An 18405-nucleotide genomic window follows, 5' to 3' on the forward strand; every position below is an offset into this window, starting at 1 on the left:
CTTCCTTCCTTCCTTCCTTCCTTCCTTCCTTCCTTCCTTCCTTCCTTCCTTCCTTCCTTCCTTCCTTCCTTCCTTCCTTCCTTCCTTCCTTCCTTCCTTCTCTTTCCTTCCTTCCTTCTTCTCTTCTCTCTTTCTTCTCTTTCTCTCTTTCTTCTCTTTCTTCTCTTTCTTCTCTTTCTTTCTTTCTTTCTTTCTCTTTCTTCTTCTCTTTCTTTCTTCTCTTCTTTCTCTTTCTTTCTTCTCTTTCTTCTCTTTCTTTCTTATTTTCTTTCTTTCTTTTTCTTTTCTTCTTTTCTTTTCTTTTCTTTTCTTTTCTTTTCTTTTCTTTTCTTTTCTTTTCTTTTCTTTTCTTTTCTTTTCTTTTCTTTTCTTTTCTTTTCTTTTCTTTTCTTTTCTTTTTTCTTTTCTTTTCTTTTCTTTTCTCTCTTTCTCTCTCTTTCTTTCTCTTTCTTTCTTTTTTCTCCCTTTCCTTTCTTTCCTTTCCTTTCCTTTCCTTTCCTTTCCTTTCCTTTCCTTTCCTTTCCTTTCCTTTCCTTTCCTTTCCTTTCCTTTCCTTTCCTTTCCTTTCCTTTCCTTTCCTTTCCTTTCCTTTCCTTTCTTTCCTTTCCTTCCTTCCTTCCCTTCCCTTCCCTTCCCTTCCCTTCCCTTCCCTTCCCTTCCCTTCCCTTCCCTTCCCTTCCCTTCCCTTCCCTTCCCTTCCCTTCCCTTCCCTTCCCTTCCCTTCCCTTCCCTTCCCTTCCCTTCCCTTCCCTTCCCTTCCCTTCCCTTCCCTTCCCTTCCCTTCCCTTCCCTTCCCTTCCCTTCCCTTCCCTTCCCTTCCCTTCCCTTCCCTTCCCTTCCCTTCCCTCCTTTCCCCTTTCCCCTTCCCCTTTTCCTGCAAACCTGCTTTCTGTTTTCTTGGGATACTGCATCTACAGACAGATTGACTGTATTTCAGTTAATTCTCTGAGGCCTGTAGCAAGGGATGGGCTAAGGACCACCTCTTTCACAAATCCAGATATGCAAATACAAATGATAGAGAAAAGCAAGGTGAAAAACTGGGCCGGTCAGCATTAGCTTATGTACGATGAACAAGTTTCGGCCTACGTCCTTTTTCTGTTTCCTCTGAGTAATTACCAAAATGAATGCATGAAACAGAAAGTCAGTAGTACACCAACAGGTAAGTTTCTGCCTGTGCTAAACACAACACAGTAGGTGATTACAGAGCAGAGAGTCATGCAAATTTGGAGGCCAAAGCTGAAATGGCCTCTTCCTTCCCATCAGAGCCTGAGAAGTACCACGGCTGTACTTGATCTTTCAGAGAGAGTATATATCTCTTTATATATCCCTTTTATAACCAAACCAACAAAACCCACAGTAGAAACAGCAGAATATCTTTCTAAGGTACCCTGCCAATGTCCATGCACATCTCTACCTCCCCAGTCCCTGGCAGCAGTAAGAGAAGTGAAGGCAAGGTGTTGCTCATGAAGTCAAGCATGTCACAGGATGAGTAAAATTCCCCTACTGAGTCATCATTTCTTGAGCATGTAGTATCTGTATAACGAGTTGGCCAGAATTTCAACACTGCATATGGCTTTTTCACACATGAACACATTTTTTATCACATATTTGTTTGAATGAGGATATCAATTTCAGAAAACAAAGCACAACTCTGGCTTGAAAAATAGCTGTGGGAAGTACAAAGACCTCCAGTTTTACATTCTTTTATAAGAACCATTATCCAAAGTTCAATCAGAAATGTATAAATATATATATAGCGTAACACTGCGAAGTTCAGTATATGTTAAACAGAGTGAGGACTTTGCTAAGGCAGCATTGTTCTCTATGGGCTAGTGGTCATAAATAGAAATATTCATGCCAGCCTTCACATTAAGCATTTTTTTCTGTTCCAGAGCCTTTAAGAATTACACAATGGGCTGGTTTTTTTGGGTTTTTTTTGTGTTTTTTCTTTTAATGGTCTTTCCCTCTTGGAAAGAGAAAAATCATACTTACATAAGAGAACATGCTGGTTCCGGTGAATCCCTCAGGTTTTGGAAGCAGTGGATGAGCCTCAGAAGTACCTCGGAGACTTTTAAGCATCCAAAAGATAAAGCACTAGGATAATATTTGTTAAAACCACATCTACATTGCTTTATATATTAGAAAGTGGTCATTAAATGGCTGGGGACAACAGGTGAAGAAATACCACTACTTAAAAGGAGTGAAATAAAATAAGCATTTGCGCTGACTTGTGCTCCATCTCTACCTTTCTTCCGTATCCCAGCTCAGAGTGAGGGGCTGTATCAGAGGGGTGCCTGGGCAGAATGGTCGTGGTGATACCTGGCTCCACCTAAAACCTCACTGTCCTAAGACTGTTCTGGAATTAAGGAAACTCACTGGCACTCTGAGGTCTAACTAAACCTGCTTCTAACAGCAAATGACTCACAAGGTCTGGGTATCAATAAATGCCGGGATTCCAGAAGACCTCCAGAGGGACAATCCTTGGCTCATACTTTGTATCATTCCTGAGTGCTTTCATCTTAGTGTCTCCTTGTTGCACTGCTTGTGGAAAGGCACAGACAGTTAGAAATCAGAACTACAGCTAAATCCTTGTTGTTGAAAACTATTGCAGACTTCTATTTGTTTCTGCATGTTTCCACATTGACAAAAGGGGTTAGAGAGCCCTAGAGTCGGTGGGAAATATGGAACAGCTGTAGACTATCCTTTACTAAAATGTACAAGGTACTTACAGGAGGTGGGACCTGTGAGGCGGTCCAATCCAGACCTGCACTCTCAAGCTGGGAGGTTTGCAGGACACAATTATTACTATCTCTGGCTCCCTTGCTGGGCATTTCTGCATATAATGCCCCAAAATTTTCTACCTAACTTGTGGCAGTGTCCCACTGCTCTACAGTTGGCAGGGGCCATCCTTGTTCAGGGATCCTCTCCTCACTCCTGAGGGATAACCCAGCCAGGCAGAGCACATAGAGAGTAGGACCAACAAACAAACCAACCCAGCCATCCAGAAGAACCCTACAAGCCAACCCAAAAGTTTTTCTTAGGTCTGAACCAATTATACTTCATGTAAATTACTGATGTCATCTACCTGGACTTGTGCAAAGCATTTGTCCCATACAAAGATGATCAGAGGGCTGGAGGAGCTCTCCTATGAGGACAGTCTGAGGCAGTAAGGGTTGTTCAGCATGGAGAAAGGAAGGTTCTGGGATGACCTTAGAGCAGCCTTTCAGTACCTAAAGAAGGGCTACAATAGGGCAGGAGAGGGACCTTTTACCAGGGCATGTAGCAACAGATAAAGGGGAATGGCATTAAGCTGAAAGAGGGCAAGTTCAGATCAGATTTTAGGAAGAAATTCTTCAGTGTAAGGGTGGTGAAACCTTTTCTCTGGAAAAGGTTGCCCAGAGAACATGTGGTTATCCCATCCATGGAAATGTTCAAGGCTAGGTTGCATGGGGCTTTGAGCAACCTGGTCTAGTGGAAGGTGTCCTTGACCATGGCAGGGGGGTTGAAACTAGGTGTACTTTAAGGTCATGGAGACCTGCAGTCCACTTCTATTTATAAGTTCCTAGTTGTCATGGGAATTATTTAAACAATTTGTGTTGTTCGTGTTCACTTTTTAACATTGATGATCTTTCTTTTCTTGTTATTATTCAGGATGGGGTTATACTGAGTAAAAATTATTCAGCAGTTTAGCAGGAACAGAGAGACTGGAGTAATAAGTGTGTGCTCCAGTAATAAGCTGCATTTCGGTAGCCAGGAACAGTCATGTAAGGGCAGATATTATTTATACTGTTCTGCTGCTTAAAGTTGATACTAACAACACTAATTTGGTGTTTTGAGGATAAATTTATGGAGGACATTGAATCAGTGCCTAAATGTTACCACGTCAAAAGCTACCATAACACAATTAATGAAAGGGCACTTTCCTAATGACCATTCTGGGACCCTACCAAATAACCTCAAAATGTGCACTGTGTTCTCACTTAAAGAGCAAGGCTACCTTATAGTAAAACTACAGTGGCAAAAAAATGATAAAGTGCTTTGAGCAAATTTCACCTGCTTCGGTCTACCTCATCTTAATTTTCCAAGATCACTTGGATTATGGACCTGGTGGCACTGTATGTAATAGAAGGGTTAGAATGTGTGGAGCTTGCAGTTGGCAACTATGCAGTTGAGAGCCTCTGGATAAGGATCAAAGGACAAAAAAGTAATGTGGATGTCATTGTGGGACTCTACTATAAACTTTCTAGCCAGGACAATGATGTCAACAAGTTGTTCTATGAGGAACTAAGGGACACTTCCAAGTCAACTGGCCTTGTCCTTACTGGGGACTTCAACTTGGCAGAAATCAAGTGGGAGCATCATACAGCAGGCACAACACAGGCCAGAAGATTCCTAAATAACCCAGATGACAACTTTGTGAAACAGATCCTAAGGGAGCCAACTCAGAAAGATGCCCTCCTTGATCTGTTTCTTGTCAACAGTGTGGATCTCATGAGTGAAGAGGAGATTGGTAGCTGTCTTGGCCACAGTGACCACAAAACAATCAAGTTTAAAATCTGTTGACAGGAGGAAGAGTGCCAGCAAAACCTCAACTCTGGACATGAGGAGAGAACACTTCAGCCTGCTCAGGAAATTACCAAGTGTAGTTCCCTGGTAAAACATTTTTGCAGGTGCTGGCATCCATCAGTGCCAGTCACTTTTTAAACAAACATCACCTCCAAAGGGCACAGGAGAAGGCAATTCCCAAAGTCAAGCAGGTGAGGCAAAAGGCCAGCTTGGCTGAACTGGATTCTTCTCTTGGAAATAAGGTTAAAAAGAAGGCTGTATCCCCAGTGGAAGAAAGGTTAATTGACATGGAAAAAATACAGAGATTCTGTTTGCCCCTGTAGGGAGAAAATTTGTGTGGTCAAAGTTCTACTGGAGTTGAAGCTTCCAGAAATGAGGGAGAAAATAAAAAGAGTTTTTTTAAATATATAAATAGCAGGAGGCAGTAGAAATAACATTGTCCCATTAAAGGATGAGAATGGTCACCTCACAAACAGGGACATACACAAGGCAGAGGTGTTTAACAAATTCTTTGCCTCTGTCTTCAACATAGATGACAGACCAAGGGAGTCTCAGTGCCCTGATCTGGAGGACCATGACTGTATGAATGCTCAACTCCCAGTCGACCCTGAAATTGTGTGGGATCTGCTTCTCCAGCTGGATCCCTACAAATCTATGGGGCTTGATGGGGTTCATCCAAGAATTCTCAAAGAGCTGGATGACTGCCATCTCAAAACCTCTCTCAATGATTTCTAAGCAGTCTTAGAAATCTGGAAAGGTCCCCAGCTGACTGGAAGATGGCAAATATTGTCCCAGTTTTCAAGAAGGGCAAGAAGGAGGACCCCAGAAACAGCAAGCCTGTCAGTCTCACTGCAGTACCTGCAAAGCTATGGAGAAGATTATTCTGGGAAGTATTGAAAAACACCTGAAAGACAACGCAGTCATTGGTCACAATCATGAGAAAGTCCAGCTTATAAAACCTGATTTCCCTTTTTTCTCAAGGCAACCAACATGGCTGATCAAGGGAAGCCAGTTGATGTAATCATTTTGGATTTCAGTAGAGCTTTCCCTACTGTCTCTCACTGTATCCTTGTGGACAAAACATCCGCCACACAGCTGGATAAACAAACACATGACATGAGGGGTGAAAAACTGGCTCACGGGTCAGGCACAAAGGGTTATAGTGAGGGGTGACATCAGACTGGTGACCTGTCACTAGTGGGGTTCCACAAGGTTCCATTCTTGGCCCTGTGCTCTTCAACATGTGCATCAATGACTTGGACTCAGGACTGGAAGGGATATTGAACAAGTTCACAGATGAGACAAAACTGAGAGGAGCTGCTGCCTCAAAGGCAGGGAGGCCCTGCAGAGAGACCTCAACAAATCAGAGGACTGGGCAATCACCAATCATATGAAGTTCAAAAAGGGTGAGTGCTGTTTTTGGCACCTGGGAGGGGACAACCCTGGAGGTATGCACATGAGATGCTGGAAATCAGTGCCATGGATTGAGGGTCCTGGGGTCCTGAACATGAGTTAAAAGTGTCCTGGCATCCAGGAGGGACAACCGTGTCCTGGGGGGCATCAGGCACAGCATTACCAGCCAGGCAATGGAGGGGATTTTCCCACTCTCTTGTGCTCAGGAACAGCCTCATCTTGAATAGTGGGTGTAGTTTTGGGCACTGCAATATAAGAAAGATATTAAACTATTAGACAGAATCCAAAGGAGTCAACAAAGATGATGAAAGGCCTAGAGGGGAAGCTGTATGATGAGTGGCTGAGGTCACTTGGTCTGTTCAGCCTGGAGGAGACTGAGGGGAGACCTCATCACAGTCTACAACTTCCTTGTGAGAGGAAAATGAGGGGCAGACACTGATCTCTTCTCTGAAGTGACCGGTGACAGGACTCAAGGGAATGACCTAAAGCTGTGTCAGAGGAGGTCTAGATTGGATATTAGAAAAAGGTTCTTCACCCAGAGGATGATTGAGCACGGGAACAGGCTCCCCAGGGAAGTGGTCAAAGCAGTGAAGCTGGCTGAGTTCAAAAAGTGTTTGGACAATGCTCTCAGGCACATGGTATGACTCTTGGGCATGGTGCTGTGCAGGGAGTTGGACTTAATTATCCTTGTGGGTCCCTTCTAACTCAGCTTATTTTGTGGTTCTGTGATTCTGTGAAAACAGTGAAGGAAGTAATGTCTACAATAAGATGCAACAGTAATTTCTTCTGTTTTGGTCTTTAGTTATCATTGTCTATAATGTGAAGTCAGGAGGACCCCATGCTGCTGATGCAAATATATGGATCAAATGCAAAAATAAAATTTGAATGGTATTTTATACCAGTGAGAGATTAATGTTGTATTTTGTCAACTATTTCAGATCGAGAAATTCTCTTCTTCATTTTTTCTTCCTCCCTCCTTTCCATCTTGTTGTAAGCAGGACGATGGCAGCTGGTTAACCACACTCTGTTCCAGTGCTGACTTTGTCTAGTAGTGCCTGACAATGGCTGTAGAGCCATATCTAAAACTTTCTGGAACATCTTCCAATTATCACATCTCCCTCCATGGCAATGAAATCGAGAACACTAACAGAGATAGACTGCTAGCATTTACAGCACTGCCTTGTTAGTCCTGGCTTGGTTTAGACAACACTCTGGGTGGTATTCTAGTAGCTGGTTTATATTAGTGTTGCCTTAGCTGAGAAAGATACATTACCTATAGAATAGAACAAAAAATATACACACACACACACACACACATACACAAAATCCTTTGTGAACACCTTCTTTAGGATGAAAACAAGCAAGGTTGAATGTGTCACTGTAACAATAAAAATATTTCAGTGCCCATATACAAACCTTAAGACATTTGAAACATTCTCTTTTTTTTTCATTGTGTGCCACATATTTATTCCCTTTTCCTTTTTTATTACTAAGGAAATGAGGACATTTTCATGAAAACAAGAGCTTATATTCTTACAAGTTTGTCAATTCCTGCTTATATTTTCCTGTTCTGAAGGGATCGGAGCCTTCTGTACAGGGTACTGTAATTGCTTCCAACTCAACGAGCTGTGATGAATAAGAAGCAGGAACTTTTAAACAAAGACCCTGTTTTCATGCAAATATTCTCAGTAATAAAGCATAGAGTAAAAGAAATATGTGAAGTTATGTTTTGCAGAACTGCTACTTAAAGCAAAGCAGCTTTGTAGAACAAAGCCAAGTCTGGAGTTTTCTAACTGCATGAAGGGGAAGTGAGTTTGAGCATTTTCTCAAGGGATTCAAAATGTCGCCAAAGAAGATTGTTAAAAAATAAAGACAGAATATATCCCAGTATAATTCTCATTGGCATCATCACCATCACTCTGTGTGAAAAGATCCTAACCAGAGCACTGGTTGACACTATTCCCACATTTCATGAATTCATTCTCACATTTCTTTATAAACCTAGAAACATACAGCCTCTTTCCCCCAAATATTTAGCAAGTAGGTTCTTATAAGCTATCTCTGAGTCATTGCTTCAGTCTACCTCATCTTAATTTTCCAAAATCAGCAGTAACTTAAGAAAAATAAAGAAGAATATTTGAACTGGAAACAATTTGTAGAAAAGATCATATTGAACAGTAATTAATAGTTTAGACTTTGCTCCATGATGGCTCATGCAGTAGATAAATCAAAACCTAGACAACCTTAATCCATTTGAAGTTTTCCCACATTAGTACTACCAAGTAATTACCTTTAGTTTTTGACCTCCTAAGCAGCAAATACCTTGGAATTGCCATCAAGGATACCTTTCTAGAGCGGTCCTTTGCCAGTAATATCAGTAGGTGGAATGGTGACTATTTTCTCAGGGAAGACGTGCCACAGGAGAGTCCTATCTCCCCAAATGCAATCAGGTGACTGATTATTGAACCACTCAGGAGATTCTGTCATGTTGTGAGACCAAAGGAAGAGAGCACAGTCAAGCCCATGCAGTGTGTGAACACTGACTTCTACCTCCACAAGCATTAGGGCTTGCAGTGCTCATTGTTGCTGCTACCACTGGGCTGTAAAGGATTCAACAGAACACCTCCACTGAAATTCTCTCCAGAAGAGAGGAAAAGCGCTACCTGGTATGCAGTTTAAAGCAAACCATTTGGAGCTGCAGTTTCGTTTTACCTCAGCACATCTTCTGTCAGTTCAGCATGGATGATTTTCAGTCTGCACAGGAACGGGCTTTCCATCGTAACTCATGGACATGGCAAGTCAGAAGTGTCAAAATAATTTTTTCTCGCTGTGTCAATGAATAAAAACCCAAGAGACAGGAAATTCACATCCTCAAAGGCTACTCTTAGCCATCCAGTAATGCCATATCAAGAACTGTGCTGAAATACAGTGCATGTTTTCTAAACAAACTCCTCTTTGGCAGAACTCAGATGACAGATTTAAGCCAAAAACCTAATCTCTATTTTTCAGCAAGTTTAAAAAACTTGAAATTGTCTCTCAGCTTTTTCCGTGGACTCAGTTCCATGTCACTGCAAGATAGTAATTTCATCTAGAAACCCTGGTAACTCCAATGAGAGACATCAGGCCCCATTCTGCCTGTCTTCACTTTCTATTGCCAGTGGACTTGTTAGAGCTGATAATTCAAAAAATACAGTATTTATTATATTCATGATTTACTTTAAACCTCTTTCACAGCTTGATGCACATGAGGCAATTCAAATAGCCAAACCTCTGTTTTGCAACTAACACTTCATTCCACTGAATGGAAACGTTCACATATCTGTTGGTGGTGTATTGTTTCAGGCTGGCTGCAGAGCAATCAAGCCAGCAAGGCATGGAAGTGGTGTCTCCACACCAGAGGAGAGAAACTTTCATTTTCTGGCAGAGGCAAGTGAGTTCTGCAAATGCAGAGCACAGTACAGCCTCAGTCCATGGCAGCAAAAGACCAACACAGTCCCTCTACTCAAGGATGCCACAGGAGTTTCAATTTCAGCTGGGTAACAGGTTGTCATTAGAACTCTTGACAGGAGGAGGGTCTGTGCAAGCCCTTTTCACTGCAAGGAGATTCCAGACTGTGTTAATAAATTCTGTTAATTCTGAAACAAAAACCCACCACAAACCAGACAGTGAACTTAACCCCATGTAGTTTTTCTTATTTAAATATAATGTGATAGTACTGCTTTCAGAGTATCAGATGATCTCAAAATAGGAGATTAAAAATCTGCGCTCTAAATTCACCGTATAAATTCTGCTGAAGTTACTATACACATACATATTATATATATGTAATGAGTATAGGTTATGCAAATACACTCTACTATGTATATTTATGTGAAAGTGAAACCATGTACCACGTAACTGACCTTCTTTAAATCACCAATTCTTTATGATAAGCATAATGTTTGTGTCCTGTGTGCTCATCCATTGTCTGGCAGGGTGGGTGGGGTTCCAGGATGCTCCTAGGACTTCTGGCAAAGTTTCATGACTTGAAACATCCATATCTTCCATGAACACGAATCAAAAATCTTAACTGTAAAACAGAGGAAGAAATCCAGCTGCACTTAATATTACTTGAGTTCTACTCTCCATCCCCACTTCACACCACAGGTGGTTTTCACCCATGTTTATTTCATGAGGACCTGTAGTGGTAGGACAAGGGAGAATGGCCTTAAGCTTAAGACTTAGATTAGATATTAGAAGGAAATTCTGTACTGGAAAGGTGGTGATGCACTTGAGCAGATTTCCCAGAGTGTTACCTGAAGGTGTTCAAGGCCAGGTTGGATGAAGTTCTGAGTAATTTGGTCTAGTGGAAGGTGTCCCTGCCATTGCAGATGATCGTTAAGATCATCTAGTTAAGATCATTAAGATTCCTTCCAAACCATTCTGGAATTATATGATTCTCTCTCCTGCCTCAAAACAGTTTCAAAAAATAAATAATATTTCTGGTGTTTTTAAGTCATGGTCCAAACAACTGAATTTAGGAGTGTGTCTCTTCTGAGAAGGCACAGGGCGCTTTACAGGATCCAAAGTGATACTCCTGGATATGGAATTATTTTTTGATTTACTAAACCATGCCTGCTTATTTCAAGCATTTTACTCATCTATGCTATAACTGTCTGGATTGTCACTTCTGTCTCTGTCACATCTTCCTTTATCCCCTTTGCCTTGTGTGCGTACTTTGGATTCAGTCACAGCACAGTATCAGTGTGATACGGAAGTTACTGAGACCCTCAGCAGGAGGCTGGGTTGAGAACAATTATCTGACAGAATTGTTTAGCAGCGCAGCCCAATCCATGTTATGACCCTTTTTCTAAATGTAGATCTAATGGCACATTAAAGCAATATTACATCTCATAAAGCCTGCTGGGTAAGAGTTCAGCGAGGTTCCCCTTGCTCCCCTTCTGCACAGCAGTTCCTTTGTTACTGCCTCGCCTCTAGATCCTGTGATGGACGGGAGTCCCGTGCTCCTCTAACACTAAAATGGGGCTGCCAAGATAATTTACGGGCCCTGTGGCCAACAAAAAGTCTCAAGCCTCCTTGGGTTATCTCTAAGTCCTGCTTTTCTCTGCCCATTGTGCCAGCTTGTCCTCTCAGATTTTACACATGGCAGGAAAGGTTTCGGGAACACAAACATCCTTCAGAGCGCTGCTTTTAAACAATAGTCTTGTCCCAGCTTTGCCTGCATCTGAGGTGGTGTTTCCAGACAGAAGGCAGAAAAGCAAACATAGGACTTGGGGAAGAGGGGAAAGAGGGGAAGAGGGGAAGAGGGGAAAGAGGGGAAAGAGGGGAAAGAGGGGAAAGAGGGGAAAAGGAAGAGGGCGAGAGAGGAGAGGACAGGTACATGTGAGCTGGGTTAGCTGGGAAGATGGAGGCCAGGTTAAGGTGCCCATGCACAGGATCAGCCCAATGGACCAGCATGTCCTGGCTGGGAGTGTGAGGAAGGGCTTCTCCTGGTTCTCTAAGCACCTTCGGCTTTTACACTAGAAATCCAGGCTCGGCGTAAACAGCACGACAGCCCATGGAAGCCTTTTTCTGCAGGACACAAGAGAGTGAACTAAAGTGCTCGCTACTGCCTAGATCTGGGCATTAAAAACACACAGCTGCCTTTCCACTGGGCCCTTCCAGGCCCCGAGTGACTGGATATCCAGACACAGGTGGGATTTCTGCAGAAGAAACCCGAGGCACAGCACAGCAGCCCCGTAGCCCTCTTCATTTCAGCGACCTGAGCCGAAAACGGCACGTGTTTGGGTTGCGGTGGATTTTGGGCTCCCCTCCCGCCCAACGAGCGCCGAACCCGGGGCGGCAGCTGCTCGCTGCCCGCCGCAGCGCGGGGTGCGATGCCGCGGGCACGGCCGGCCGAGCCCCCGCCCGCCCGCGGGGCCGAGCGCGCGGCTGCGCTCCCCGGCGCCGGCTTGCGCGGACGGTCCCGGAGGCGACGGGAGATGCGGGGAGCGCTGGAGGTGGGCGGCCTGGGGGAGCGCGGTCCCTCCGCTCCGTCGGGCGGGGGCCGGGCCGCGGGGTGGCGGCGGAGGGGCTTCGCTCCCCGTTTCCCAGGGAAAGCCCAGCCCAGCGGCGGCCACGTGTCCCGCAGAGATCCCATCGAGCCCGCCGCGGCCCCGCCGACCGATGCGGCGCAAAGTGCGCGGTACCGTCGGCTCTTCCTCCGCTCCGCCGGTAGCGCGGGCGAGGTGGCGGAGGGGATGTCCACCGGGGGCGCGGAGGCCGACGGCCCTCCGCCACGGCCCTGCGCGCGTTTCTTGCCCCAGTAAGCAATAATTAGGTCCTCAGCTAATGAAGTGTCAGCTGATCCCCTCGCTCCCTCTGTGCGCGGGGAGGCGGGGGGGCTGCGCCCGGAGACATCGCCATGGAAACGCTGCCCTCGCCTCTCTTCCCCCCGCCGCATCCCCCCCACCCCCCGTCGGCCCGGGCCGGGTGCGCGCCGTCCCCCGCGCCCCGCCGCGCCCGCGGAGGCGGAGGCAGGGAGCATCCCGACTTGGGACAGCGCTGCCCGTCACCGCGCCGCGCCGCCGTCGCCACAGAAACTTTTGTCCCGGCGGCCAATCAGGGCGCGGGGGGGGCGCGGAGCGGCGCTGGGCCCGGCCCGGTGCGCCGCCGCCGCCGCCAGCCCGGCGCGGAGCGCAGCGCGGAGCGGCGCAGCCGAGCGGAGCGGAGCGCAGCGGCGGCCCCGGCGCGCATCCCGCGGCCGGGCGCGGGTCGGAGTCGTGCCCCAGCCGAGGAGGTGCCGCACGGCTGCGGAGCGGGGGCGCGGAGCCGGGCGCTGGATGGCGGAGGCGCGGGCGGGCGCGGCCGCGGAGAGGCGACGAGAGGAAGCGCCGCGGCGGAGCCTTCCCCCCCCGCGGAGGGGGTGTCCTGCCTGACGCGGCGGGGGAGACCGGGGGGAGCGCGGAGATCTCCGGCGTGAACTGAAGCTGTGGCAAAGGGAGGGGGAAAAAAAAAATCAGGATTTTTTTTCTTCTTCTTCCCCCTTTACAAAACGGGGGTTTATGCTTAGCATCCGCACGCAAACTTACTTGAATGCCTTGTAGCCAGTTTAGCTCAGAGACCAAAGGATACCCCGCACCCGAGGAGTCCTACATGTGTGAGCACCATCATTACACTGGCAGAGCAACGAGAGCCGCCTCCTTTCCTGTACCAACATCCTCCTGGGACTGATCTTTCCTCTGGTCCAATATCCAAGCCTATCTCATATATATGGGTTTTCTTTCTTTCTTTCTTTCTTTCTTTCTTTTTTTTTTTTTTTTTCTCCCCTTCCATCTGCTGGGATCGCTATGTAAATAAACAGAGGAAAATTCCTGAAAGGGCATATGAAAATTCAATGGGACTCAATATGAGGAAGTGAAATTCTCACAGACCATTTTTTAAAAATTAAAAATTATGTATTTTAAACGTGGATTGGATGCATTAGGCTTAGAAAATAGCAGGTAAGAACTTTCTTTCTTTCCAGTACCTTCATGCCCGGAGCGGGGATATCTGAAGCAAAGCCGCCCAGCCTTGGAATAAAGGGGGAGCAAAGAGACCAGTGTGCCCTTCAGTGCTTCTTCCATCCTGCGCGGCGCGGCGGCTTTGGGGAGAGACACAGCCCGCCAGGACAGAGACAGAAAGCTCAGAAAGCCTTCGGAGAAAACAGACGAGGGCTGCCGGGGCAGACTGGGGTGGGCTTTTTCTCTTCTTTCCGTTCTTTTTTTTTTTTTTTTTTCTTTTTTTTTTTTTTCCTTCCCTCTTCTTCACCTGCACTATCCAGGGTGAATCCGGGTGCAGTTGATGTATGGAAAAGAAGAAGGATCGGAGTCAATATTTTCTTTTTTCTTCGCTAAGCCGAGGGATAGGATTTTAATTATTTATCCACCCGAACCCTCTCCGGGTAAGACGCTGCTGGAGCCAGTGGGATAGTCCTGCCTTGCACAATTATTAAAGAGACTGATCACGTACCGTGGAAGGATAAGAGGAACCTCCACCAGATCCGTTTTGCCTCCTGTGAAAAAAAAATGAAGGAGAACATTGCCACACTACTGAATTGATTGCTGCCCCCCCCCACCCATCCCCCTCCCGACCCCCCACCCCCCCGAGCCACCACCACCACAACAAAAAAAAAAAAAAAAAAAAAAAAAAGAAAAAAAAAAAGAAAAAAATCCGCTGGGATCTGCCTGCACCGGGACCTCCTTCGCTCCGGCTCGGAGGTGGATGCATTTTTCATGAGCGCTGGGTGAACAGGTGCAAAGTGCGGCGGGGCGGCCCGGCCCCGTACCCCGGCCCGCTTCGGGGCGGCGTGTGCGTGTCCGTGTGTCTGCCTGTGTCTGTGTGCGTGTCCGTGTGTGTGTGTGTGTGCGCCCCGGCGTGTGCATGTGTGCGTGTGTGTATTAGGAGATTATGGAGAGCAGCGACCGGGACATGTACCGCCAGTTTCAGGACTGGTGTCTCAGGACTTACGGGGACTCAGGAAAAACCAAGACGGTGACCCGTAAAAAATACGACCGGATCGTCCAGCTCCTGAACGGCTCCGAGTCGAGCTCCACGGATAATGCCAAATTCAAATTCTGGGTCAAATCTAAAGGCTTCCAGCTCGGCAACTCGGACGAGGTCAGTGGTGGTGCTGGAGGAGGGAAGCAAGTGCTGTACGTGCCAGTCAAAACCACGGTTAGTAGAGAATTGTCTTCCTTGTTCTATGTCGGCCGCTGCAGCCCGCTCCGGGAGCGAGAGGCGCAGGGGGAGCCGCAGCCACAGTTGGCTCCTTCCTCCCTCTTCCCCCAAGTCATCATCACCATGTTGCGTTTGCCTGTCACATTATACACCGCCGAGGTCTTTGTGGGTCCTTTTATTTAAAGCGATCGTGCGCACAACGCACCCCGCCGGGTCGGTGTCGTTCTCCTCCTCGTCCTCCTCGTCCTCCTCGTCCCCCCCGTCCCCACCGGGCCGCTGCGGCAGGCTTGGGGTGTGCTATTGTCCCGCCGCCGCCGCTGCTCCGGCCATTGTGCCGGGCCCCGCCGCCCCGGGCAGCGGCCCCTGCCGCCGGCGGGGCTGATGGATGGCGCACGGGGGTACCCTGCCTGGCACAAAGCCAGGCGCGGCGCCGGGCGGTGGTTCCCCGGGATCTCTGTTGGGGTTTATTTATTTATTTATTTATTATTAGTATTATTTTTATCCTTTTTTCGTTATTGTTCTCCCGCAGCCCCGGCGCCGCCGCCGAGCGGCCACGAATGTGCCCGGCTTGGCTGTGAAGAGCCGGCTGCGCTAGTAAGGGGCGGCGGGAGAGAGGGGATGCTCAACAAAGGGAGGACGGGGTTCCGCATGACCGAGGGAAGGGTGTATTTTGTGGCACTTTCTGGGGTCGCAGGAGCCCCTCAGCACTCCGTTCGATGCGCTAGGGTAGCGTGGCATCCCCGGCAGGCGCTGGCATTACGGGCTCGGCGCAGGTCTGACAGCGGGAGAGCTATTATGCTTGGTGGTGGCAGGAGCGACAGATTTTCCTATTTAAGAAGATGGGGACTGTTGGTTGCAAGTAGGTTTTGCCTATTGAACTCTCTTAATGTATCATTATTCTTACTTCTTATGTGCTGGGTCACGCAAGCTAAGCTTCTTTTGTCTGTGCGTGGGGCGGGTGTGGAGGGGGAGCCGAGAAAGGAAACCCGGCAATTAAAAATATTCCTGCCTGGGCATTTGGCTTGGATGAGCAATATTCTCTCTCTCTTTTTTTTTTTTTTTTTTTTTTCCTGGAGTGGCAGCTTATCTGGACCTAACAGGAAGGTTGCTGGGTGGCACAGCAAAGGGGGCTTCTTGGAAAGTATTCTGGGTTGGGTTGTGACGTAGGCTGCTGGGGAAATCTGCCTCTCTTTGCCTTGCTGAAGTCATAAACCTGGGCATTCCCAGGGGCTGGCTTGTATTTGCCCCCTTGTCATCAGCACCGTCATGGCTGTGAGGAGGCAGAAGTGGGAAATTAATTTTAAAGAGATCTTCAATATGAAGATTTAAAGTAAAAGAGAAGCTCTGGGCAGTTTTTTCTTTCTCTGTGGTTTTTATTCACTGAAGTGTTTCAGGTCTGTCTATAGATTCAGATGATTTGGTGGATCTCTGTTTTAGTGTTACAAGATTGATTGCTCATCTCTGAGCCCAGACAGTAACATAGATACAATTTATAACAAAAAGGTTGCCTAAAGCAGAAGTCTCCAATTAGCTTAGTATTTTTAAACATCTCTTCTGCTCACTGAAATAATTATTTTGAAGGGCCGGTGGGCAAGATTGTTTATTCCCAAGACTATTATTTTCACTACGAGTTCAAAACTGTAAGCAAATTCAATGTTTTTAAAAATGACATTGACTACCTTACTAAATAAAGAAGATAACCTTAATTTTACACAGTGGAATTTAAAAACTAGGTGATTTTCTGGTCCTCTGAAACACAAGACTCAGTTAAGATAGGCTTGTTTATTTTCTCTCACCTTTGCTAGGCCATGAAAGCCTGGAGTCCCACTTTCCATCCTGTTTTCTATTTTAAGAACACAGAATCAATTTTTATTTTTATTTTTTCCCACAAGGGATTTCAGTGAAAGGTTGAGCATCTTGCAGGTCTTACCTTATGTACATTTGTGGGAATCACACCCCTAGTTGTGAAGGTCTCTGTATGTCCCTATATATGTATTTATATTTATATTGGAGTAAATATCTCCATATAGTTTAGCAACCAAGCAGGAATTCTAATAAAATTAGGACTACTATTGAAATCAAGAAAGGAAAAGTTAGCATGACCTATCTGTAAGCAATTCCGGAATATCTGTAAATAACCCGAGCAATGACATATAAAGCTTTTCAGAAGAGATCCTTTATGTACATGCAATTTCCTCCTGCTGACCATCAGAAATTTGTTGCCCAACATTAATGGGAAAAGGGGATGCTCGGCAACATTCAGCTCTGAAAAACAAATGCCAGCCGCTCCTAAACCCATGAATCTGGTGTTACTATCCCACCACAAAAGGCAGAGGAGTATTTAAACAGACCCACAGGGTGGCAGTGGTTTGTATGAGCTACTGCCAGGGCCAGGGCAATGCCTGCCAGGCACTGAAGGCTCAGAAAGAACATGTTTGACAGAACAGGGATGAATCTCCTGGCGCAGAGAAAGTCAGTGGCAAAGCTCCTATTGACTTCAAGAGGTCTAGAATTTCACCCAGATGGGAATGATAAGTTACAGGGGGAAAAAATTGGATTTTCATCAGATAGTAATTGTTGGTAAGCCTTAAAAGCCCATTCTCTCATTTCTTTAACTCTTGATTATTATTTTTTAAATTTGTGATAATTTTTGTTTTTTCCTCCCCTCTCTCATGGTTATCCTATATATTTGGGCCTGTCCAGTCCTCAGAGACAGCCCCAAAAGGTTGCAGAGCCCCAAACTATGAATCTCTCCTTCATCCTCTCCCTCTTTTTGTCCATCACTTGATCTCACCATAGGTAAAATTAATTTCAATTTAAAATTAATCACTGCATGAGCACTCCCTGTTCAATAACAGGATGGATGAAATTACAAGTTGGACTCTACAGTTACAAGTTGGTCAAAAATAAGCAAATATTCAAATACTTTGTTAGGAATTACTCTCTCCTTGAAGCTTTAAGATTTGCTGCTCAGCTTTGCTGTCAGCCAGAGAGATTTGCTCCTGATGGTGCTGTAATCCACTGCTGCTGGTAATTAGACATCATTACTGCTGCGTTAAAGGGAAAGAGAGAAGGAGAGAGGACAGGCTGGGGCTAATTAACTACTTGATTCTAATGAAAGAAAGAGAGCCTGATAGCAACTGGGAGGTTGCACCGGAACAGGCTAGATGTACAACACAGACTTAATTGAAGCAGGGTGTCTTGCAGTCTCACAGTAGCTCAGGCTTGGTCTACTTTCATATTCTGTGGGCAGTTGTGCACGAGGTGTTATTCTGTTTTTCCCTTGCCTGGTTGATAAGTAGCTCAAAATCACAGGCCTGCCTTCAGTATCAAGTTTAAGCATGCCAGCAAGGAGAATGCATAGATGATTATGTGCTGGCTTAATCTATTTTACGGGTATGGTCTCCTCAAGAGCAACAGGAACAAATCAATTTCTGAATGTTCACATCCCTCTGTGGCCTAGGAGATGCACTTTTGGTCACCAGGCAACAACACTCCCTGCAAAACAGCCATTTTAGGTCCAGAGTGGGACAGCACAAAATAAGGTATTTCTGTATGCTTAAGGTGTTCCTGTATGCAACCTAGTGAGTATTTCACTTCTGCAACTTTTCAGATTGTTTCTGTCACCACTGTAGGTTTTCTTTCATCAAGCCCAAGATGCACTTTTGAAAGCAGTGAAATGATGTCTAGCCTAGACACACTGTATAAATAAAACAGGTTAGGCCAACA

The 18405-nt window shown here is 46.1% G+C and overlaps 2 protein-coding genes across 6 annotated transcripts in view; one reads left to right on the plus strand and one right to left on the minus strand.

Annotated features, from left to right (window-relative positions):
- Window positions 1–11299: 11299 nt before the first annotated feature.
- LOC137473698 (spidroin-2-like) lies at window positions 11300–14604 on the minus strand. 2 transcript variants are annotated; one of them, XM_068189599.1, is made up of 2 exons: window positions 14467–14604; window positions 11300–14011 (listed from the first exon to the last, which is right to left on the minus strand). In XM_068189599.1, exon 2 carries the CDS (start codon window positions 12503–12505, stop codon window positions 11585–11587), a length of 921 nt encoding a protein of 306 aa, XP_068045700.1. In that variant the 5' UTR covers window positions 12506–14011; window positions 14467–14604; the 3' UTR covers window positions 11300–11584. The 2 variants fall into 2 exon arrangements, with proteins under 2 accessions (XP_068045700.1, XP_068045691.1); XM_068189590.1 differs by lacking the exon at window positions 14467–14604 and having other exon boundaries at window positions 11300–12947; window positions 13050–14136.
- The window catches only part of NOL4 (nucleolar protein 4), a 189125-nt gene continuing 184857 nt past the window's right edge, over window positions 14138–18405 (plus strand). For 2 of the 4 annotated variants that reach the window (XM_068189515.1, XM_068189541.1), the window contains exon 1: window positions 14138–14673. In XM_068189515.1, coding sequence (XP_068045616.1) covers window positions 14407–14673 — 267 coding nt within the window. In that variant the 5' untranslated portion in view covers window positions 14138–14406. Of the gene's footprint in view, window positions 14674–15387; window positions 15536–18405 lie in introns of those variants that run through there. The other 2 variants (XM_068189524.1, XM_068189552.1) reach the window with 2 other exon arrangements.

The sequence above is a fragment of the Anomalospiza imberbis genome, chromosome 1 (genome assembly GCF_031753505.1).
Source record: "Anomalospiza imberbis isolate Cuckoo-Finch-1a 21T00152 chromosome 1, ASM3175350v1, whole genome shotgun sequence".
NCBI lineage: Eukaryota > Metazoa > Chordata > Aves > Passeriformes > Viduidae > Anomalospiza > Anomalospiza imberbis.